At 39.2% G+C, this 26,398-nt stretch overlaps 1 protein-coding gene across 1 annotated transcript in view; it reads left to right on the forward strand.

Moving 5' to 3' along the window:
• The window catches only part of LOC145981409 (uncharacterized), a 58,242-nt gene that overhangs the window by 29,658 nt on the left and 2,186 nt on the right, over nt 1-26,398 (forward strand). The window contains exons 7-8 of the mRNA XM_083114646.1: nt 10,126-10,340; nt 14,899-17,226. Coding sequence (XP_082970772.1) covers nt 10,126-10,340; nt 14,899-17,226 — 2,543 coding nt within the window. The remainder of the gene's footprint in view (nt 1-10,125; nt 10,341-14,898; nt 17,227-26,398) is intronic.

Here is a 26,398-nt window from a genome sequence, read left to right on the forward strand (position 1 = left end):
TCATTTTCAACTACACGAAAAACAGACCAGAAACAGGCTCGTCAATTGTGGCAAGCAATGCTGGAGTACATTATAAAGCGATAACAAAAGAATATCAACATATATACAAGTGGCTTTAAGTGAACCAGCCTGAAATCAAGAGAAGCGCCTATGGACAGAAACAGTGGCAGCGCCAGGATAAATTATCTGGGGGTGATGAAGGGGTGCGGAATAAAATTTTGGGGGTGCGGCGTTGAAAATAAAGAAAGAAAGAAATATGCATGCAGTTCTAGCAGAGGCACAATCACGAATTTTTGTCTGGGGGGGTGTCAAGTACCAGGATAAACGTGCCAACAATAATAATAATAACATTACTAGTAGTCGTAGCAGTAGTAGTAGTAGTAGTAGTAGTAGTAGTAGTAGTAGTAGTATCAAAGACGTTTTTATTTTCGTAAATCACGCAAAAAGGGGAGAAGTCTGTGCTAAAGCATTTGTGTTGGACAAACGATTTGATATTTTTTTTTCAACACGTTCAATTTCACATTAGCTAATAATTGAAAACAAGCGCACGAACTGTAGTTTGAAAGACAGAAAATGCATGACTAATATAATTCTTTTTGTACATATAACATGCATAAATTTCATGTACAACATATGTTTTACACATATGCAACAACATATGCAACATGAAGCGACGTAAAAGATAAGAAAATACATATGAAACATGTTAACACAAAATTGTGTAGGTATTCAGAGTTTCTTTAATACATTTATATAACATTTAACAGAGGAACAACAAGTAGGCGGACAATAAAACCGTTTTAACAACAATGCCAAAAAAACTCACTGAGCTGTAGGCAAATATCGAAAAACACAAACAGGCAACTTAGAACAAAAGAAACAATTCTTAACAACAATACTGACGAAAGAAATGACAGAGGTCTCTGATCTTTATAGAGACTGCCAACAGTACAGAAAAATATATGCGGCTTCTCTTTCAATGCTTGGTTGTTGTATACAATAACAGCGGTGTCAATACAATACGTAACATTCGGGAGCTCAATGTGACTGCGACATTTTCAACATAGGTTTTGAATAGGGGGTGCGGAAGAAAAATAGGGGTGCATAAGCATGTTATACTTGAACTCTGAAATTGAACCGAAATTTTAAAAAAAAACTAATTCGGACGTCCTTTCAGTCTTCCTGAACCTGAACTAAAAATCCAGAGGCAAGTTTCAGTCCCGCGCACGGAGTATTGGTTCAATTTAGGTTTGGACTGGAATAGGCTTCTAAATAATTTTGAGTCACTGATATGGATAGAAGAATAAAGTGAAGAGCAATTTCAGAAGCAGTTTTATTTATATTATATTTTTTTCTTGAAACACAATGAAAAATACATAACCCAGGAAATTTACAAGTAGTAGTCTTTCTTCTTGCATAGCAAAATTTCTTCAAATGTATTCTGCCAGCACTATATAAAAAAATATATGAGGGTGACAGACTGACACGATTGGCAACCTATGAACCTGGTTATTCTGAATCAAAGTTAGTGGAATGGTGAGGTATTTTTTTTACAAACAAATTTTAGAGTTTAGAAACACATGTGTTATATATTCGCAATCTAAGATGTTCTCCTTTAAAACAATGTACAGCACTTTCATAGGCGTAGCTAGAACTTTATATTTGGGTGTGCACAAAGAAACAAATGAGGTCTTGTACCTTTTTTATAGCATATTTTGCAATACAATCATTTGGCTCTTTAACTGCACTGATGTTTGTAAAGGAATATAAATTCACTAAATGACAGTGTTAAAAATTTCTGAATATATATAGTAAGAAAAATCAAATTGCATAGAAATTACACACACAAACATGTTCATAAATCTTACAAACAAATACATCACAATATACGTCATCTATAACCAGAGACGTCTGTCAAAAGGTTCAATGTTCTTAAACTCATCAATAACTTCATTTACATCAATAGACTAAGCTTTTTCCTGTTCCACAAATAGCAAGAGCAGGGCTTCCAATCTATCCTGCTTCTGAGTTGCTCTTAATTTAGTTTTAACTTGGGTAAGCTTGGAGAAAGCTCTCTCACACACATGCAGCTTGTGACAGGTATAGAAGAAAAGATCTGTAGTACAGAGTAGAATGCAGTAAATATCTTCTTTTTTCTCCCTTCCTTCTCCAACCACTCCTGTAGCGTAACAGAAGAACTTCCCTTAGTTACAGAGGATTTTCCTTTCAGAAGTCTTACTTCTGCTGCCAACTCGTCGCCTGACAATTTGAATGTTCTAGCTAAGACGGCTATTTCTTCATCCTTTACATTCAAGTCAACCAGATTTCTCATGGCACTGATGACCCCAACAGTTTCTTGATGAAATCTCTCAACAATACCACAAACAACTGAGTCTAAAAGAGGATAATAACAAGAAATTCTCATCTCCTCTTCCTTCCTTTCGTACAAATACTGCGAGCTGACTGATTCGTCAAGAGTCTTTGCAATTTTGCGCCTCTTCACTGGATGAATTGAAATCTCCAGACTATCACATACTTTAATAGCTTCGTTGAAGAGTTCCATGAATTGAGATGCATTTCTCATGGATTGCACAGAATTGCGAAGCGATCTGACACTAGATACAGCCGAAAGTAGATTTACATCTGGACTTTGGAGTAACTTGCTAACCTTCACGATCATTTGTAGGACTAGATACAGCAGCATTGTGAGACAAAAGACGAACTCAAACGATCTGACTCGTTGTGTTAGTCCCTTCCCTTTAGCTCTCACATCACCCTGATGACTGTTTTGAGTGATTTCTTCCAAAGCCAAACTAATTGCAGAGTAGTTCCTTTTCACTGCAGAAACAGATTCAGAACTTCACGCCCATCTCGTTGTTGACAAAGACTTCAGTGTTCTTAAACTTAGACCAATTTCCTGGCATACACTTTCCAAGACTGCATGCCTTGACGAACTACTTTCAATGAAAGAGTAAAGGAATTTAATTGTTCCGAAAAAATCTGAAACTAGTCTATTTTCAGGTCGCGAGTTACATGAGTCCACAAGTACAAGATTCAAACAATGAGCATAGCAGTGAACGTATATTATTGAACTGTTCTTTTCTTTGCACTTCATTTTGCACCCCAGATAGTGTCCCAGACATTGTTGAGGCTCCATCGAAGCACACTGAAAGAACATTTTGCCAATCAACACCAAACTCTGACACTACTAGTGCTATATTAAAAATTGTCTGTGCATCTACAGAAGATAACTTACGAAGAGCCACTAAATGCTCAACAGGTAACTGTTTAATGACATCCAAAAATCGAAAAACTATAAACATCTGTTCATGATGACCACACTCACTCGTTTCATCAGCGATAATGCATACGTTTGTACCAAGTAATGACATTTTCACCTTCCTTACAAGAACAATTTTCAAACTGCGGATTAGATCATTCTGAATTTGTGGACTCAAGTAAGTGCAATTTTTTGGCCCGTTCACTAAGTGTTATTTCAAAATGGGGTCATATTTGGAAATTAAATCAACTACATCTAGAAATAACCCCCTGTCGTATGCTTCTTTATTTTTAGTATGACCTCTCAATGGGCGGCCTCCTTTTGTAAGACAAAGAATTATGTTTATTAGCCTCTCCAAGATTTGTCGATTTTGCAGTCTTGTTTGTTCTTGCTTCGAAAGAAAAGCCTTCTTACACTCATCTGATTGGACGTCAATTGGTTTATTGTTATTGTAGTTTGACCAGGAACTTAAGCTTTGCTGGTGTCCTTTAGATTTTTCATGACTTCGAAAACATTCGTTTGCTCTATGACAGTTTTTAAAACCTCGTGTAATGAATGCTTGATCAAGGTGCCCTCTCACTGATGCATTGTTTGAAGCAAAAACTCTGCAGTAAAAACAAAATGCAGAGTCAACAGCTACACTATATTCCAACCATTTGTAACTGTGAAACCAGCTAGATTGAAAATCCCTTTCTTTCCCACCTATTCTACTTCTAGGGAAAACCACCAGGTTTGGTTGGTACGGTCCTAATTTTACCCTTACATCACATTCTGTTCTGTTATGTGGTATTGCATTCACAGGGTCACAAGGATCTACTGATATGTCAATAGGCTTACCTGGTGTTTGTTCAGCGTCAGGAGCATCGAAACAGGATGGTTTGTTATTTACAAGTTCACCGATACCACTACAACTTGCACTATCACAGGCGTTTGAACTTTCAACTGTCTGCTTTCGATCGGAACAACCTTCGTTTCTTTTCAGTTTTACGACAAAACGATCCATCTTCTTTTATAGCATAAACTCACTATTTAAAAAAAAAAGTACGGCAGGTTTACACGAACGAAATATCACGTCCACAAGAGGTAATTTTCATCAAATATTGGCTCCTTCGATCATTCCGAGAGAACAACAGAATCCGAAAAAGCAAGTACAACGACAGTTACAACAAAATAAACTAGTCGGTTCAGGAAAGAGATAACAGCCACCAGCGACATTGATAAATAAACTTGCAACAATATAGTTGCAAAATGTTTACTGATAAGCTTTCTGCCCCACAGAAAGCATACAATAATTAGTTGATTGTGAGAATGGAGTTGAAGGCGATTGTTGGCAGCAAATATGTTACTGTGACATTGTTGTTATTGTTATACATATTGTTTCCCTGTATTATATCAGTTTTTAATTTCGAGCGTTCAGTAAATAAAGAACCTGTTTCCACATTTTCACAAATATAGGTAAGTTTTAGACCAATATTGAGGAAGGGGGGTGGGATTCGGGGATAAACTCAGCGAGTTCAATATTTCAAATAATCTCTACTTTTAATAATTTTGTCCTGGAAAAAGAAAGATGCCGCTTATTTTCTCTCTTATTGAAATATCTGTCTTTAATTCTCTTTGATAAAGCAGCTCATTAGCGTGTGCATAGGCACACCCGGCACACCCCGTAGCTACGCCTATGATGCACGTTTCTCTTCACTGATATAATTTTGACCTTTATAGCCCTGTGTAGGATTTTGGTTCCTCTCTCGCGCTGAAAGTATGAACGGTTTGGTTACTGTAAAGGTCGATAGATGGCACAGATTGAGTATAGGTATTCTGAATCACTTCACTCCGGTTGTGTCGTAATTGCGAACAGTCATAATTGCGAACAGTGCCTAAATCGTCCTAATTGCGAACACACAAGAGTGAGGAAATACTTCCATGTCCTAATTGCGAACACACGTAACTGAGAAGCCTGTTTTCAAAAACTAATAAGGGTTGTGACTCACTGGTTTGACTAGTAACAACAGCCAAGCTGATTGGCTTATCATGGTCTTCTATGGTCTTCATGGCCCTCCATCGTCAATTCACCCTTTCAGTTTATCGAACTTTTACTCGTGTTTTAATTTCTGGAAAACCCCTCAGTCCGAAAGAGATGTGGAATTTCTTCAACAGGAAGCATCGGATTTATAATGCAGTGGAGAGATGAAACCACAAAATCAACAGTAACCTAGGTAGACCACATCCAAAAGAGAGTAATGCATTATACTCGTATAAAGCTTAAAGGCTGAGGCAGAATAGTCTAATGACATAATTCTTAGGATGGAAATAAATCTGAAAGGTGTAAAACGGAAGATTTTTTTTTTGTTTTTACGAAAAAGTGGCTAGAAGCACTAACAAGAGTGAGTGGGTTATTAGTATAAATATTTAAGTACAGTGCCATATGTTTTGAAATTTGAATTTGAAATTAATACTTATATTATTAAATTAAATGACGAAGCTGTTTTCAGTTAGAAAGTGTGCAGTATGTAGTCGTATATAGAAAATAGGCCACACTTTTATCTTTAAATTGTTTATACTTCAGCAACGACTCTAATCATGTCGAACTTTCTATGTTCCAACAAGGCACTGACCAGTCTCAAAGGGACTTAAGATAATCATTAAAGGGACACAGGAAGTGGGAGACAAAGTTGTAGTTCCAAAGGCAGAAATTGTGTTCGCAATTAGGACACTGCCCTTCGAGGTTAATCCTATTTAGGTAGCAAGTGTTCGCAATTAGGACTGTTCGCAACTAGGACTGTTCGCAATTAGGACGACACCCACTCCACCTCCAGCTGGCACACTTTCAACTCATAAATCGAACAGGGCACCCGACGTGACGGAAGAGATCAACAAGGGATTTGAACTAATCGCACGTAGTGGTGAAGGTTTAAGTTTTTTTCGTAGATAATTGGTTTAACATTATTTTGTTTAGTTTTTTGTTGAATTAGTAGTAAATTTTATTTGTTGACCTTACCCGAGTGATCGTCATTACAGATGAATGAGGGGGGGGGGAGAATTAACATAGAAATAATCATTGAAACTCCCTTATGCAATCAAATACAATGTGGATTAATAAAGATAGCATTTAAAATATTCAGTAAAGAGCGAGAGAGGGTCTAGTGTTATTTAGAAACAAAAGATTATTCTTGATTCTTGTTAAATGAATGTTCATAATAGTTAAAAAAGGCATTAATATAATCATTGTGGTTATAATTATTTAATGACAGTTTATATATATATATATACACAGTGAGTCACATAATTATTCGGACACAGTAAATTTCTAACGTTTAAGAGCGGGAAGGGAGTGAAATCTGTGTACAGCGTTGAAGTTCATTTTCGTTTAAAAAATGTCATGTTTAGCACAAAATTGGAATAATAAAAAGTTAAAAAACGAACATCAGCAACAATATAACGAAGAATGAATCCCTACCGTTGCAAAAATAGTGCCACAAAATTATTGGACACATAGTAAATGTTAACGTAAGTTTGCGATACAGTGACAATTTTGATTTACGGATTGATTGATTGATGTATACTCTGTTCATATATATTAACTCTGGTTTCCTGTAGGTTTCTATAGCAATTACGATCGCGTTTTGTTTAACAAAGTTGTGATATAAGAATATTTTCTATGTAGAAATGGGGCGAAGAGGAAAGGAAAGTTCATTTGAACGTCAGTTAGTGATATGGCACCACGCTAAGGGTAAATCTTACCGTACAATTGCCTCAATGTTGAAAATGAAAAAAGTACAGTTGTAGATATTATTAAGCGATTTAAAGATGAAGACAGGATCGAGTCCCACGGTAATACAGGGAGACCAAGATTCTTTTCCCCCCAGAGAAGAGACAGTAATCGTGAGGAAAATTTAAAAAAACAAAACAAAGATGAGTGCTCCAATGGTGTGTGCTGGGGTAGCTGAGGAGTGTGGAAAGCAGTCATCCTGAAACTATACGAAGGGCAAACTATCATGGCCGTGTAGCCAGGAGAAAGCCATTCGTAAGCAAGCCAAACAGGACAAAAAGACTGGTGTTCGCAAAGGAACACTTAGGAAAGGATCAGACATGGTGGAATCGGGTAATTTTCACTGACGAGAGTAAATTCAATATTTGTAAGTCAGATGGGAGGGTAACAGTGTGGCGTAAACCAAATGAGGAGCTCCGAGGGAAAAATTTGCAAGCAACATTGAAGCACGGGGGTGGTCACGTAATGGTTTGGGGTTGCATGTCGGCCCAAGGCGTTGGTAAATTGGCTTTCATCGAACAGACAATGGAGAGGTACCGTTACCTTGACATTCTGAAGTCAAATAAAGACTAGTGCTGAGATGACGGGCATTCTTTGTAACTTTATGTTTTATCAAGATAATGACCCGAAGCACACTTCCCGCGTAGTACAAGAATGGTTATTGTACAACTGCCCAAAAGTGCTCCATCCTCCACCGCAGTCTCCAGATTTGAACGTCATTGAGCACCTCTGGTGTAAGTTGGAAAAAGAAGTGAGGAAAATACCTATAACCTCGAAGGCAGACCTCAAGGAGAGACTTCAACATGAATGGGCCAACATATCGCCGGTGTACACCAGAAAATTGGTAGAAAGTATGCCAAATCGTTTATCCGAGGTGTTAAAAATGAAAGGGATGCCTACCAGATACTGATATTTCTGTTCCTTGCTTTTCAAGCGTGTTTTCCTGTTTCTCCTTCCATGTGTCCGAATAATTTTGTTTAACCCACAAAAAATGTTTGTTTTGTTTAATGAAAATATTTTACTAATATATTATATTAAACATAATTGAAGATAATTAACAGTGTGCTCATATTGTGTTTTGTTTGTTAAATAAATATTAAACATTTATCATCGTATTATATCACGACTACGTCAGTAAATATTCAGAAATCTTATCTGTCCGAATAATTATGTGACTCACCGTATCTTTATTATTGTTCTAATACATTTGTTAAGTAAACTGTCCAAACGTATCCAGTTCATTTCATATTTGACGCAATTAATGAATATACTTGTTAACTTGGTGTATCACGTACCAAGAATGACATTTTTCTGAAATTTGAAACCTACACATTTTTATCAACATAAAACTAGATTCCAATATTAATATTTCTTGTATTCTTAACTTAGACATGGTACATAACTTTTTACAAACTGTTTGCTATATTCGATAGTATTTTTTTTTTTCATTTTGAACAGGTACGTTCATAAATTCACATTACAAACTCATCATAACTCAACATAACACAACACGTACGTTCATAAATTCACATTACAAACTCATCATAACTCAACATAACAAAACACGTACGTTCATAAATTCACATTACAAACTCATCATAACTCAACATAACACAACACGTACGTTCATAAATTCACATTACAAACTCATCATAACTCAAAATATAACAACATTTTAACTATTGTGCTCGTCACAAATTGCTGTAAAATGCTTTCGCGAAAGGCACACAGAATTATTGTAAAAAAAGGGTTAAAACTTTTATTATAAGTTAATGGAAAATAATTAATAGTTTGAAATCCCGTTAATGAAAAATCGGCGTAACTTGGGTCTTAACTTTGGGGGGAGGGGCAGGTACGAACTTGAGGCTTAACTATAACCATAAAAATAGTGTCCAGGATTATTTGCTAAATAACTGTTACATTTGCGAAATCACAAATATTATTATTTATTACGTAGCTTCTCAGGTCTCGGGATGTTAACAATAGTATCTTTGACTTGTAAAATTTAACAAACCCTAGCCAAGTCGCCCTCTAATCAACCAGTTACACAAATTGTATCTTATACAAAATAAAGTAACTAAAAGTAACTGGAAATAGTAACTGGTAGGGAGACAAATTTATGGTAAATAAAAACTGAGGAGAGCGGTAAATAAAATGTTAGATCAGCGGTATATACCAGCGGTGAAAAAAAATAAAAATTGGCACACACTTTTTCATCATAAGAGGAAACGACATACAAAAGAGCTATAAATTGATAAACTACTTCATTTTTATATACTGTACACATACACAAGTACTTAGCTGTCCAACCAAAAAGAAAACATCAACACAAAATCACTTCATTTCTAAATTGCATATCTCAAATGATTTATTCATTGTATGTATTTAAAGGATATCCTCGCTGCCCAACAAATAAAATAATCACTACTGCACATGCACAAACACATGTTGAAAATCACATGATGAAAAACAAAATTCATTCATGACTGAACACAAATGACACCATCGTTTCCCTTGATGTGCCGGAACAGACTAATATTATCGCTGCTACAGCTAGCAAGTTCAGTGAAACTGGAAGTTGAGTAGACATTCGGGGGAAGAAAGGAATGCAGCTTCACAGGGAGCGAAGTTTTCGAACTGAGATTATGTGCATGGGAAATTCCAATTTGCAGCGTCTTCCTGATGTAATCGAAGATAAAACGTTCTACAGCTGCAAGTGGTAGGAAACTTTAGGCAAACGTTTCGTCACAAATCGACAGTTTGCGCGCACAACCTCGATTGCCGGTTTTTGCGTGTTTTCTACTTATGTTGATGATTATTTCACGGTTATTTCGCGAAAAGTGTTTTTTTGTGGAAAATCACACATTTCGCATTTCTTCGCGAATAAAACTCATGCATATTTCATCATTGGGGGTGTAGTTACGTGCAGAATGTTCAAGATTGCATCTTTCTTCCACATTTCGCGATTTCGCGCATCGCGAAAATTCAATGTCCCTAGTAACTGGTTACTGGAACGTAGTTACATTTGAAGACAACTCTCCAAACACTGCCCTGTAGTGGAAACCTTTACATCTTCCAGGCGACCAGCTGGAGCAGGCGAGAGGGCAGCGGGAGTCTGTGGAGGGGGAGAGGAGGAAGAAGGAAGACGACATGAAGATGCTGCTAAAGAAGCTGAAAGAGGAGACCGAGAGGAGGACCACATTGGAGGAGGACCTGGGCCTCGCGAGGGACACTGAGAGGGCCCTTAGAGAGGCCCTGAGGAGGGGCAGTGTCGACACGGAGCTTGCACAGGAGGTAGGCCATTAGATAAACACCGTCATGCAGCCACGTTAGAGCCAACCTCCGTGGTGAAGTGGTCAGCACAGCGCTCAGCCACACCAGAGAGGTCCCCGGATTCGAATCCCGGCCTGGGTGTTCTTTGTGAGTGCCTCTTCATCAATTTCATCACTCATCCTCATCGTCGCTATTAGCCAAAAGTGGGAGAGAAGAAAAGCTAAATAAGAAATCAAACATGTTTATATGAGGAGTAAATTTGATCCAGTGTGTTCGAGATCGAGAATATGCCGTGCAATACCTCCACATTTCAACCTGTGTCTCCACGGCACGGCGCAATGCACAGAGGGGAGCTTAATCCTTTTCCATATAAATGTGTGTGTGCAGTGGCGTCCCCAGGATTTTCGAAACAGGGTAGTTTCGTGTTGGTCCTACTTCTTTTAAGAGTCAGCCCTCATTTTACATCTTTCCTGCCTTAGATGTTGTTTTTTTAAGAATATTGGGTCAAAAGGGGGTTATGACCCGCACCAAACGCCCTTGGGCACGCCACTGTGTGCTGTGCGTTTATGTATATATACACATACACATAATAGCCTTGTAAGAAGATATAATTCAGATAAATTATAAAAGGTTGGTCCTCTTCTATCTCATTTTAAAGTTCTTGACATTTACATTACAATTGTATTTTTCGCACTATATATACCGGGTATATATATATATATATATATTTCATAAATGAATACATAACGCGCTATACTTCACAAGCAAGAACTAAAAAAACGTTTTCCAAGGTACCCACTTCATACGACGCTGGGTGGGCGCTGGAGCAGTTTGAACAGATAAAAAAAATTCCGGCTCTCCCCCGCCGGGATCGAACACAGGTCTCTTGCATGGTAGTCAGACGCCATAACAAGAAGCAACTGAGAAGACTCCCATGCGAATTTATCTAATACAGTATCTCTCTCTAACCACCCACGCGACATTGTTTTCACATATAAGAAAGAGCTGAAGTATATATAAAGATCATATCACAATTTTTGGATTCAACTCTTTTTATCACCTGTATATCCTTTGCGATATGAACGGAATGGTTAAAGTTTGAAAATGTTCGAAAGAATCTGTTACCTTCATTAAATGTACTGTATCATTCAAACAAATCAACTTAAGTGGCTGAAGAAAACCACCATGAGGGATCACGACCCGGGATGCGAAAACTTAACCGCCGGACCCTGTGGCCGAGTGGTTAGCACTAGCTGCGACGCCAAGGGTCCCGGGTTCGAATCTCGCTCGGGCTTGGTTGTTTGTGAATGTCCATTCGTCATTGTCATCATTTCATCACTCATCCCCATCTTCGCAAATTAGCCAAGAGGCATAAAACGCGAAGTAAAATAAACTAAATCAATCAATCAATCAATCGAAAACAACCTCCCGTTTACATTTACCGTTGCATCAAACTTTCCTGTTCACATAAACAGAGTATTGATCTCGCGGTGCTGTTTCAGCAGAGCTCCGACAGATGTCGCGCACGCACGAGGCACAGGTACTTTCTGCCCTCTGGTGTGCAGATTTGGAACTACAATGACTTCATTATCAGGTGCCTCAGGCACTGTTGGCATGTTTAAAACAAAAGTGTTTTAAACAACTTGTCTTCAACGTTTAAAACACATGGCTTTGGTTTTTCACAAATGTTTGAAACATTTAAAACAAAGTGCTTTAAACATGTTTTTTTCAGACTTGTTTAAAACACATTTTGATACTTGATGTTCGATAGTTTGTAGTTGTTTGCTTGTTTTGTAACTATGCCTTTTCATTCAATGCGTTTCATTCTGTTTATTGTGCACAGAAATCTGTTCAGTGGCTGAAAATGTATATTGAATTAACAAAGAAACATATCGTGATGAATACCCGTGGGTCACGTTTAAAACACATGGCTATTTTTTTTTTTTACAGATGTTTAAAATATTTTTAAAGTTGAATACCACATGGATGAAACAGTTTCGTTCCTAACTCAACGCACTACAAAATGTGCACATTGTTGTTAATGTCAATATTTAGTTGCGTTCACGACAAAATGTCGTATTTAAAAAGAACAGAGAAGCTACCACGTGAACTCAGTGGGACCTGGCAACTGTGGATTAGTTGAAGCTTCTCGAACAGCCTACAGCGAGATTTAAGACTAAAGCCCGCATCACACGGAACTGGATTTCCAGTAGGTATGCCCTACTTGGCGCTGGACTGGCTACCAATTTGCTAGTTTTCACCTCACACGATACTTATCAGCGTACTTGTCGATAGACTTTTGTTCCTATACGAGGGAAGTTGTAATGGCGGCCGCGTGAGATGTAAACAATGTATCACTTCACATTTTTAAAAGCCGATAACTATTCAACCGAGACGAATAACGTTTCGTATAAAACGTTATTAGGTACAAAACAATGGCGCTGCTTAAAATACATACTTTACAACGTTTACTGTACACGTATGGAAGAATATTTTAGTTGTTTCAAATGTAAACACCGTGCACTCAGCATAGATGGTGTTACTCAACGCGCCTTTCATGCTGTATATGTTATACATTGCTGGAGTAGCACTCGGAGAACACAGACAAAAACGCTTCTTTGCACAATCACAGATTATCTTCACATGGCGAATCTTTGCTCTGATTGGCTGTTCCACAGAATCCAGTCGAGCAAAGCAAGTAGCAATTAGAACATGTCCTATTCCTCAAAACCAGTTAACCAAAACCTCAGGTTAATCGCATCGATAAGGATGAACGGCAATAAATTAAAGAGATTAGCATTCAATTGTCCTGACCCCGGCCGGTTCAAATCCGGGAACTTTTCTAACGTTGGAAGCGGCCCCGGCGCCAACCCAGCGTCGAATAACATGGGTACCTGGGGGAAACCCTGGGGGGTAAAGGCGGTCATGGGCGTGATGCTGATCACATCACCCCCACTCACGACCGGATCAAGAAAGTGTGGGGCGTTACCCCCACACCCCCTATACGCCTTCATGGCGTGGTGCTATGCACAGGGGAGCACTTTACCTTTTTTAACTTTTTTGCGAACCTAATAATCCTTTCTTTATATTACTGAAATCCCAATATTTTTTATTTCTTAAATGTTGACGCTTAATAAAGACGATGAAATTTCTCTATCTTTCTGAGTTTCTCTCCTCTTTATCTCTGTCTTTTCCTGGATGTTTGTTTCACTAATCCTGTCCTTTTCTCTTTCTCTCTCTCCCTCATCTTCTTTATCTATCTATCCTTTATCCCTCATTCTCTTTCGGACCGTTCCCCCTCTCTCTCCAACCCCTCTTTCATTATCATCTCCGCCTTTCTTCCCTCTCTCTCTCTTTCTATATCCATCCATTTATCTGGCCCGTTCTCTCTCTCCTCGTTGTCTTCCTCACTCGTCCACTCTCTTTTTTGTCTCTCTTCTCATAGGCGTAACTTGGCGGGGACAAGGGGTGCACTTGCCCTCCCACCCCCCAAAAAATCAGGCTACTAAATTTAAAAGTTAACGATACTTTTGTTAACCTCTTGGTTCCTGAGTAGCAAAGTATTGAAGTGTATTTTTTTATGATTGTGCAAATGTAAGCTATTCAGAAAAATAGTTCTGGACGCTATTTTTTAGGGTTGGAACACTTATTAATTCCGCCCCCCCCCCCCAAAGTAAGTCCCAAGTTTTATTCTGCCCCCCCCCCCAAGTTACGTTCCAAGTTTGATTTTGCCCCCCACTTCAAAGTCAAGTCTCTAGTTTGATTCAACCCCTCCCCCAAAGTGAATTCCCAAGTTTGATTCTGCCCCCCCTCCAAAAGTTAAATCAAAAATTTGCTTCTGCCCGCACTTCAAAGTAAAGTGTCTAGTTTCATTCTCTCCCTTCCTCAAAGTTAAGTCCCAAGTTTGATTCTGCCCCCCAAAAGTTAATTCCCAAGTTTGATTCTGCCCCCTCCCAAAGTTATGTTCCAAGTTTGATTCTGCCCCCCACTTCAAAGTCAAGTCTCTAGTTTGATTCTACCCCTCCCCCAAAGTGAATTCCCAAGTTTGATTCTGCTCCCCCCCAAAAGTTAAATCTCAAATTTGATTCTGCCCCCCACTTCAAAGTCGTCTCTAGTTTTATTCTGCCCCCCAAAGTTAATTCCCAAGTTTGATTCTGCCCCCCTAAAGTTAAATCATAAGTTTGATTTTGCCCCCCCCCCCCAAGTTATGCTCCAAGTTTGATTCTGCCCTCCACTTCAAAGTCGTCTCTAGTTTGATTTAACCCCTCCCCCAAAGTTAATTCCCAAGTTTGATTATGCCCCCAAAAGTTAAATCACTAGTTTGATTCTGACCCCCCCACCTCAAAGTCAAATCGCTAGTTTGATTCTCCTCCCTCCCCCAAAGTTAAGTTCCAAGTTGGATTTTGCCCCTGCCCCCCAAAGTTAAGTCCCAAAATCGAAGCCAAGCCCCCCTCCCCACTCCTTCTATCCTTTCGCCAACGACATTTATGGGAACTAGAACCGTTCTGGGTATGGGTATTTGTTTGTCCTTGTCTCTCCATTATTTCTATCAAATCATACTTCATTGTTATTTTTGCAGTATATACCACCGAGCAAATCTCACGACGGATGCAAACGGACCCCCGAGAAGAGCGCAAGCGACGGGGAGAGTTCTCCGTCCCGTCCGAAAACCCCACCGAAGGCGCTCAGACGCCAAAAGCGATCCCCGAGGTCGTCCAGGAAAAAGGTGCTTCCTGTGACCTCCCATGACGAACCAACCGAGGCGGAGACAAAGTCTGTCGTCGATGGCGGACCTCTTCCGTTGCCTCCCTCCAAGATCTCGGCGTTCGTAAACCTAACAAAGACATTGGCACTCAAGTCGTCATCCAGCCAAGAAAAACTCTTGACTACAACCATATTCTCGGGATCGTCATCCTGCTCCACCCCGATAGGGACGTGCCGTTGCGCTGGTGTAGGATCTATCGATGTGCCGCCAGAAGATACGCAGAAAGACGTCCTTCTCGGCAGCCCCAGTAGCTGCTACTGCCAATATCCCGAGAAGAAACACATTCCTTTCACAAGCTCTAAACATGTAATAGATCCTGCCCCAAAATCAGCAGAAGATCCTAAGAAAAATCCTATTCCGTCAACCACCAAAAGTAATAAGACAGATTCTGCCGAAAGATCAACAAAAGATCCTAAGAAAAATCTTATTCCTTCAACCAGCTCCAAATATGTGATGGATTCTGCCCAAAGAGTAAAAGAAGATCCAGAGAAAAATCTTATTCCTTTAAGCAGCAAAAGTAATTCAACTGATTCTGCCCAAAAGACAAAAGAAAAGTCAAAGAAAAATCCTATTCCTTTGAGCAGCGGAAGTGATAAGACTGATCCTGCCCAAAAAATAGAAGAAGATCCTGAGAAGTACCCTATTCCTTTCACCAGTTCGAAATATGTGGCAGATTCTGCCCAAAAATCAGAAGAAGATCCAGAGAAAAATCTTATTCCTTTAACCAGCACAAGTGATAGAACTGATTCTGCCCAAAGATCAAAAGAAGATCCAGAGAAAAATCTTATTCCATTCACCAGCTCTAAATTTGTAGCTGGTTATGCCCTAAGATCAGGACATTCTAAGAAAAATCCTATTCCTTTAACTAGCACAAGCGATAAGATTGATTCTGCCAATATATTAACAAAATATCCTGAGAAGAATTATATTCCTTTCACCAGCCTCAAATATGTGACAAGTTCTGCCCAAAGATCAAAGGAAGGTTCAGAGAAATATCCTATTCCTTTAAGCAGCTCAAGTGATAAGACTGATTCTGCCCAAAGATTAACAAAAGATCCTGAGAAGAATTATGTTCCATTAAGCAGCACAAGTGATAAGATTGATTCTACCCAAAAAACAAAAGAAGGTGCAGAGAAGAACCCTATTCCTTTAACCAAGTCTAAATATGTGACAGATTCTGCCCAGAGATCAGAAGATGATCAAGAAGATAATTCTATTCTCCTCAGCAGCTCAACTGAGACTATCCAAGGCTCGACAGATCAAGAAGATAATGTTTGTCCTTGCACAAAGATAGCTGAAGTAAGATATGCAGCTTTTTCCCAACGGATTATCAAATCAATACTTAAAGATATAAATCATCGGAAACACAAGAAGATAGCAAGCCAAAGAACTTATGCTTCCCTAGAGACTTCCAAATCAGCCGACGCCAATACTGCTTCATTTTCTTCCAAGGAAAATGGTTCATCTCAATCAGTCCGAACAGAGAATGATAATACTTTCACCACATCTGAAGCAGATCTTGGAAATAGATCGACAACAGTTGGAAGAGGTCAGAAGGAGGAAGTGAATAACTACTCAGTGATAAGTGAGCAGACGACAAAAGGAAGAGAGAATGATTCGAAAAGCAAAGGCGCAAATATGAAGAGATCAGTGACCAAGTGTAACTCTTCTGCAACAAATTCACCTAAAACGAACTCACTGTCTCAGGTGTCAGTGTTGAAGGGCGGCAACAGAACCGGATCTCTATCAAAAACAGGAAGAGTGCCCACTATAGCTAAGTCTGCTTCACTCAAGCTTCAGTACAAGCAGAAGGCAAAAGAGATTAAGCCGTGGGTGTCCATAAGTAATGTACCACAGACTGCCAGAATGCATTACGTCAATGTGACGCCAATTGCTCCACCTTTTGATACTAACCTTGGACATGATCAAGTAAGTTCAGCACAGGAAACAAGAAATGTAGACAACAATGAAGAAACTAAGGTAAAAGTTACGACACCAATCGGCACCAATTCTATTGTCTCAAAGAGTGGTAACAAAAGAGTGGAAACGAGTCTAGCGCCCCGGGGCTGTCAATCCAAGTCTGAAGTCAGTGAGGGTAGCTCGCAGCAGTTGAAGAACAGCAAAGAAACGGAGATTGAATTTGTAAGTATTTATATAGACAAACTTAATTTCTTATCGTAGATAGGCTATACGTACCTGTACAAAGTTGTCACATTTGTGGTATCATGTTTTATTTTGGGACAATTATTACATGGATATCTGTACATATCTCGGATTTATATCTGCATCCAAAACTTGGTTTTCTTATTCACAACAAGGCCTCCCCGATGTGTAGTTTTGCGTCACCTTCTAATCAAGTGATCCCTGGTTCGATACCCGGTGGAGGCACTTTGATCACTGGTTCGGATCTCTCTTTAAACTGTAGGTCAAGTCCCGATTAGCCTATCTATGCATAAAATAGACTTAAAACAACAATTATTCAAATCGACTTATTCACAACATTATAATTTTATAAGAGTATAATGTCGCAGCTGCAAAAATTTCGTAAATTTGGAAAAATACGTCAATCCCAGAATGGTTCAATGTTTCAAAATTACCTATCTCAGATAAAATCTTCATCCTCTGCTTAATTTTTCTTTCATTTCTGTTTACTATTGTACAAACCTCCCCTTTCTTCAAGACAAATAAAGAACTTCCGACGTATATTTTTTCATTGTAGAGTTTTAAAAGTTTCGACTAACAAAATGTCAGCTTCATCACGCCATATTGATCCTAAGAATCTCGTAAAGCATTTTTAATTACTTGCTTTCTAACATATACAGTTTTGGTAACAAGAAGTAATATGGTTGAAACCATTATAATTAATTATTGAAAGCAAAACTGTTTATATTAGAAGGCAAATAATTAAAAAGATTTACGTGATTCTTTCAGATATATCAAAAATACGTCTGAAAGAATATTATCGCCACTGCATATGAGCAAAACGTGTCATTGCCGATAAGTTATTTCGCACCATCTGGTGACATAATACACAACTATTTGCTCGCATGCGCACATACACAATATGTAGAGTTGCAAGCAGTGATGTGCGTCTACGCGTAAACAACGATAGTCTACATTCTACACGTAGACTATTTTATACACGTAGATGATATAAACAACATGGCGAAATGTGATTACTTAGCAAAGGGCGCCGTGGAAGTAAAACAAAATTATACTGCGTATCAGTTGCTGATGTGTGAGGAGAACTTTTCATAGGCTCCCTTCCAAATTCGAACAATTTCTCACCTAAGAAAAACCTAAGATAGGAAATATTCTAGTGTTTTATGGGCAAAAGACTACTTTTGCCTCACGACTGCCATCTGTTGTCTTTTTCGCATACTATTTATCTTCTTCCATAGTTGATAGAAGAGAAGATAAATTTTGTTGCAAATAGGATTCTTTTCAGTTCGTTAGGAACCAATATAGTTGAAAATGTCACTTTCCTTTCATGAAAGCCTTGAAAATTAATTTAATGGACTTTAGGATTGTCTACGTAGTCCATGTAAACTACAACCCAATGTAATCTACGCGTAGATTACGTGTAGACAACGCATGTAGACGTAAACTTATGCTGTACGGCACATCACTGGTTGCAAGTAAAATACAAACAAAGTCAAACGTGAAAGCGAACACAGGCGCATCCACCGGGTGGACGGAGTGGGCTCTATCCCACCAGGAAATCGACTTGGACCCCGCATAAATAGCTTACGCGACAGATTTTCAGAATCTTTTTAAGGAGAAATAGTGAGAAAAAGATGCAATATAGGAGAGAGAGAAATAAAGAATGGAAGTGTTCCCTCCTTGGAACACCCCAAACAAAACTATCTGGAGATGGCACTGAACACAGGAGATAGTACATTTAAAAAATAAACGGAGATAGTACATTTAAAAAATAAACAGTACTTACCAATAAAATGACATTGAACAGCATTCCAAAGGTGTTCGAGTCCGCGAGTGCCTAGAATGAAAGACAAACAGTAAAGTATTCAAAGCAATCCGTAATTAGAATAATAATATCTAATTGACGTGATACATACGAGGAAATGATCTATGTTTAAGAAAATGATATACCTAGTACCGGTACTGCGGAGTCATAGTTGAATACATAGAGGTGAACCTATCAGGCACTTCTTGCTGTTACAGACTTCTTATATGATGTCATTGGAGGTCCTAAGCATTCTTTCCAAGAAACAACTTTCTTACGTTCATCTTTTAAAAATAAGGTTTTATAAATATATTTGAATGGAAGTAAACTCACATATACAGTAAACCTCGTTAACACGAATCCCAAGGTACCGAAAAATCAAGAGTTCGTGTTAATAAAATTCGTGCTAACTGGGGACTCAAATTTTATTGTTGCAATACAGTTCTTTCTACACATTAACCATTTACAATACATATTATGTATTTCATCATATAAAACACTACTACAGTACTACAGTAATTAACTTTTAAGAAAAGTATTCACAGATCATTGTCTGGTGAAAAATTCCTGTATATTGCGCTGTCGCAGACGGGAACGCAAATGCCTGGTAACTTCATGGCCAACCGTACTGGTTACGTTTTAAGGAATAGAGAAACACATCTGAACACACAAATGAATTTGTTGGTTAAATGTGTATAAGCTCATTGTTGACGCGATGATCGCGATTGTCGAGCAATTGCACCCAAGGTTTATAATACTCGTACTGACTATGTTTTAAAGAATAGAAAAACACATTTGAACACATTGTTGATCTGAATCTGTTGGTTACAATACTGTATAAGTTGATTGTTGACAAGATGATAGAGATTGTTGAGCGATTTCTTACATACCTAGCAGAGGAATGACAGAGGAACAACAGAAAGACAAATATGAAAAACTTTGAAAGTTCGTGTTAAATGAGATCTAAAGACGCAACCGACTAAAAAAAACAGTTCGTAATTCGTGGTAACCGAAATTCGCGTTAACCGATAAAACTTTCTATAAGATATAATACATCCCTGCCGGGACCAACATTTTGTTCATGTTAACCGAGTGTTCGTCTTAAGCGAGTTTGTGTTAACGAAGGTTTACTGTATACATTTAATCAAGCTTTAAAATTATTGCATACTTCATAAAGTGACAGGATTTTACGTAACGCCATCAAATCATTTCGGCTGACAGGTCTTGCTTTTATGGGCGAATCAAAAAGTAAGTTACACCCGGGCCGTGTTCCTGTACTAAAAGAGAGAAAAATAATCACGCTTGGTGGCAGCACTGTCCGCAATGTATTTTCCCCATACCCGAAGCAGCCATGCTGCAGCTGCTTTAATATGAGAGTAGTCACCGTGTCAGTATGGCGTGTCGTGCTGAGATGGCGTCCAACATTGAGTTGCGTTCAGTCGTCCGATTTTTGTGGACACGAAGGCATAATCAGAGTGAAATCCATCGCCAAATTGTCGAGGTGTATGGTGGGAATGCAATGCCACATCCCATGATCAGGAAATGGTGTCAGATCTTCGAAGAGGAAAGAACGAACGTGAACGACGAACAGTGTGTTGGGCAGTCTGCAACTGTGAACACTATCGACAAAACGGAACGTGTTAATGCAATCATCCTTGCCAACCGCAACGTGAAAATTAAAAGAGATTGCAAGTGAACTGAACATATCCTACGATAGTGTGTCTATGCTGATTCATGACCAGTTGGGTGTATAGTAAACTGTGCTTTCACTGGGTGCCGCGATTGTTAACCGATGAGCACAAAAGTCAACTCAATTGAAATTGGACGGAATTTTTACACACAAGAAATCAAAAAAACTGGTCACACGATTCGAAAAGTGCTTGGAATACCTTGGTGACTATGTCGAAGAAAGTTAAATGTTCATACATTTTCTCGGGGGGTGTAACTTACTTTTTGATTTGCCCTAGTATATTCCACCTTGGGCTTGAACCTGTAGAAACCTTCCTGAAATATGTTTCAGGATAAGACAAGCAATTTCAAAACAGCGCCTTCCCAGTAGCATGGCTTACCTAACGATGCCGGCTTATAATCAAGGGGTCCTGGGTTCGATACCCGATTGAAGCATATTTCATTGGTTTGGATCGTACTTTAAACTGAAGTTCTAGTTGCTATGTTCGCTTAGCCTGAGCATAAATGGGGATTTTAAAACCAACTTTGGCGTGACCATGTACATAGTAGAACATTTTGACTTAATTTTCCTGTGAAGCATATAGGCTGCAGATGATAGTGACTTTTATTGGTGAAATGTGCAAATTATATGCATTCACAAATATCTAAACCTCAATGCAATTAAAAACAGTGGTAAAACTGTCAAAGCCGGGAATCGGCTGTAACTCGTTTATTCTGAAATTGTTGACATTCGTACTTACTTTTTTTGCATTGCGAAAGATTGTTTAACAAGGGATTTAGAATCTATTGTCGACATATCGAGTAATTATTGTTCGTTCTTTTCTCGCTTCCTGAACACGGAAAATTGCGGGCAAATCTTGACTAGAGTTGTGTTTCAAACGGTAAAGCAGTGTTTCAACCTTCTTAACAGAAAAATTACCGCATAGCCCCGAAAACCATTCCCGCATAGCCCCAAAAACCATTCACGCAAAGCCCCAAAAACCATTCACGCATAGCCCCACGCACCATCACGGTAAGGTTAGGTTAGGTAGCTTTAGCTTGGGCAATATAATGAAAAAAACTGTGTGTTTGGAAACGCTTACCGGGGATTACGTCATCAGATGCTCGGAACATCCGGTTCAAGTACATGGATGGAAATGCAAGCAACAGCGCATCGGGCGGACATTATTATAAAAAAAATACATGAATTAGCGGCCAAATACATTGAAAAATGCGAGAAAACATTTCTACGACCTTCCGAAATTACACAGAAACTCAATTCCGTAAGTACTTCCTCCTGTAAATTTGAAGAAATCCGATTCCCGGCTTTGATAGTTTTACCAAAACATGTTCATTCGTTTTGTTATTTTCATGCAGTACGACCACTTTTCGTGGAATACCTCAGAACATTTCGTTATGACATGTCATGGTATACATTCACGGTACCGTCCTAGACTTGCCTCCGTTTTCTTTTTCATACACTCCCAGGAATTCTATGCAGACGTTGCACATTTCGGTAAAAATAAGTCATCATTTTTTTTTGTCCTCTATCATTTGTGCTCGACCAAACCTTAGCCAAAATCATTCGTGGCAGCTGATGTCATAATCGCAACCCTCCTCAGCTTACGAACCTTTTCATCTCTGGTCCATTGTAGTCGTTTTCCGAAATATTGGAAACACATGTTTGGGGCAGATTATGATCATCTGAGGGGAGATTTCCATGGGTATCGCAAGCCAATCCGTAAACAGTGAATGCTTATTGTTAGTTCACACTCTGATCTGTTCACATTTGTATTTCGATGGTTAACCAGCTCTTCTCTATCAGTTTTCGTGAAGTGTTATTTTAGCGATTATGCTTGATGCACGGGAACGATGTTACTGTGCATTTTTATACAGGGTGTCTCATAAGTAATAGCGCAAACGGACACAGGTGAAAGTACACGATAATAGAAGCAAAAAAGTCTCTGTAAACAAGGGTCTGCAAACGAGCCGTTTTCGAGATAATTGCAAATGTGTGGTTACAAGTCGCCACTGACTGCATTGTTTGTAAACGTCGTCCTAGTTGGTAAAAGGCTAATAATGTGTGCGAATGTGTGGTTAGAAGCCGTCACTGATTGCATTTTGTAAACACCGAGTGCTTTACTCTTTGCGCGTTCCGAGGTTTGCTTTTTGTTTACAAAACAGAACATTTCCGAGAGGTGGCGTTGTAATCAAGCAGGATGGATACAATCAGTCCACAGTCTAGCACTGAGATCTCCAATGACTGTTCTTACTGTATTATTAGCATTTTACCAACAAGCCAGTAAATTTGAGATATGTGACTCCACCTTAGTGCTAAGAACCAGAGGTGGAGGAGATACACCGATCTGGCTCCAAATACAGATCTTTAGAGGAGATATTTTAAACAAAAGCATTTTGGAGTTACATCCCTCTCGTTCTCCTATGGCAGTATCTCGTAATCATTTTTAATTTCATATTGGTACATAATTTTATCGATAAAATTCTAAAGGTGTATTTTTTAAAACTTACAGAAATTTATAATTCTATAGATTTTCAAATGATTATTGGTACGGGAGGGAGGTATGCCTGTACAAAAATTAAATTAAAATTTTGCATTAAACTTGGGTATATGAACAAAAATTTTACATAAAGGTAATTAATATTTGTTTTATATCTCAAGTTAATTTTGCTGATTTTCTATGTTTAACAAAGATTGGACAAGTGTGTCATCATGTTCTTGATGTATTTGTATTTTTTAGTTAATCAGCGTAATTTTAAGGACTTACCTACAGTGGCTACAATATATTCTTGTAATCAGTGGCCATGGTGGCTCAGTCGGTAACGCGTTTGATTACTATGCTAAAGGTCCCGAGTTCAATCCGGGAACTTTTCTAACGTTGGAAGCGGCCCCGGCGCCCACCCAGCGTCGAATAACATGGGTACCTGGGGGAAACCCTGGGGGGTAAAGGCGGTCAGGGGCGTGATGCTGATCACATCACCCCCACTCACGACCGGATCAAGAAAGTGTGGGGCGTTACCCCTGCACCCCCTATATGCCTTCATGGCGTAGGGGAGCACTTTACTTTTTTACTTTTTTTTTACCAACTAGGACGACGTTTACAAACAAAGAAGTCAGTGGCGGCTTGTAACCACATATTCGCAATTATCTCGAAAACGGCTCGTTTGCAGACCCATGTTTACCGAGACTTTTTTGCTTCTATTATCGTGTACTTTCACCTGTGTCAGTTTGCGCTATTACTTATGAGGCACCCTGTATATCGTATAAAAATTCCGTTTACTTACTCTTGACCAGGGGTAGACAAAAGTAATAATATTCTTCAGGAGCCAGTTTTTTTTTCAAATACGGACCAAGAAAGCCACTGATCCAACTAAGATAAAGCTAGACATTTTGAAATATGATCTTAAATCATCTAATTTATTAATTGATACAAGATTGGATTAAAAGTAAACAATTATTCTGCCAGAGTGGCAGAAGGCTGAAGTGGTAAGAGCAGGAATAACACACCAGTGCTTTCCAAAGTGGGCGTCGTGGCTGGCATGCAAGGGAGCCGCGAAATGTTCCAATACATTCAATCAGTGATATGATCCTTCCAAATATGTGCTTAGTTAGTACTTTTTACGAATACGCGACGGAACGTACCACCGACAAAACGTACCTACTGACCGGCTACCTGCGAAGGGTCTTCTAATGAGTCTAAAAATGCGATGCGACAAAACGTACCACTTGATGGTTCTGCTGATTTCCATCACACTTTATCCACGCTTTGGACTGGCAAAATTTCTATATAATGCATGTATAGCTATTTTGGCGTGTTTAAAATCTGCTGTGGTTAAGATGTCGTCGACATTTTTTTCTTTTGTTTTATCTTTTCGTCTTTTTTTCGATTTTCGTTTTAGTTATGTCAGTTCTAACCTAACCTTTGTCGTGTAGAGAGTATCGTTCTAAATCTTGGTAATTGACGTGTCTTCCTCTCGAACCCTTTTCTTCGCCTCTTGCATACGCTTCTTCACATCGAACTGAGCATCATTCGGGACTCTTCTTCTCGAACCCTTTTCTTCGCCTCTTGCATACGCTTCTTCACATCTAACTGAGCATCATTCGGGACTCTTCTTCTCGAACCCTTTTCTTCGCCTCTTGCATACGATTCTTCACATCTAACTGAGCATCATTCGGGACTCTTCTTCTCGAACCGTTTTCTTCGCCTCTTGCATACGCTTCTTCACATCTAACTGAGCATCATTCGGGACTCTTCTTCTCGAACCCTTTTCTTCGCCTCTTGCATGCGCTTCTTCACATCTAACTGAGCATCAGTCGGGACTCTTCTTCTCGAACCCTTTTCTTCGCCTCTTGCATACGATTCTTCACATCTAACTGAGCATCATTCGGGACTCTTCTTCTCGAACCTTTTTCTTCGCCTCTTGCATACGCTTCTTCACATCCAACTGAGCATCATTCGGGACTCTTCTTCTCGAATCTTTTTCTTCGCCTCTTGCATACGCTTCTTCACATCTAACTGAGCATCATTCGGGACTCTTCTTCTCGAACCTTTTTCTTCGCCTCTTGCATACGCTTCTTCACATCTAACTGAGCATCATTCGGGACTCTTCTTCTCGAACCCTTTTCTTCGCCTCTTGCATACGCTTCTTCACATCTAACTGAGCATCATTCGGGACTCTTCTTCTCGAACATTTTTCTTCGCCTCTTGCATACGCTTCTTCACATCTAACTGAGCATCATTCGGGACTCTTCTTCTCGAACCTTTTTCTTCGCCTCTTGCATACGCTTCTTCACATCTAACTGAGCATCATTCGGGACTCTTCTTCTCGAACCCTTTTCTTCGCCTCTTGCATACGCTTCTTCACATCTAACTGAGCATCATTCGGGACTCTTCTTCTCGAACCTTTTTCTTCGCCTCTTGCATACGCTTCTTCACATCTAACTGAGCATCATTCGGGACTCTTCTTCTCGAACCTTTTTCTTCGCCTCTTGCATACGCTTCTTCACATCTAACTGAGCATCATTCGGGACTCTTCTTCTCGAACCCTTTTCTTCGCCTCTTGCATACGCTTCTTCACATCTAACTGAGCATCATTCGGGACTCTTCTTCTCGAACCTTTTTCTTCGCCTCTTGCATACGCTTCTTCACATCTAACTGAGCATCATTCGGGACTCTTCTTCTCGAACCCTTTTCTTCGCCTCTTGCATACGCTTCTTCACATCTAACTGAGCATCATTCGGGACTCTTCTTCTCGAACCCTTTTCTTCGCCTCTTGCATACACTTCTTCACATCCAACTGAGCATCATTCGGGACTCTTCTTCTCGAACCTTTTTCTTCGCCTCTTGCATACGCTTCTTCACATCTAACTGAGCATCATTCGGGACTCTTCTTCTCGAACCCTTTTCTTCGCCTCTTGCATACGCTTCTTCACATCTAACTGAGCATCATTCGGGACTCTTCTTCTCGAACCCTTTTCTTCGCCTCTTGCATACACTTCTTCACATCCAACTGAGCATCATACGGGACTCTTCTTCTCGAACCTTTTTCTTCGCCTTTTGCATACGCTTCTTCACATCTAACTGAGCATCATTCGGGACTCTTCTTCTCGAACCCTTTTCTTCGCCTCTTGCATACGCTTCTTCACATCTAACTGAGCAT

The sequence above is a fragment of the Lepisma saccharinum genome, chromosome 29, assembly GCF_977018435.1.
Source record: "Lepisma saccharinum chromosome 29, izLepSacc3.1, whole genome shotgun sequence".
In the NCBI taxonomy this organism is placed as follows: domain Eukaryota; kingdom Metazoa; phylum Arthropoda; class Insecta; order Zygentoma; family Lepismatidae; genus Lepisma; species Lepisma saccharinum.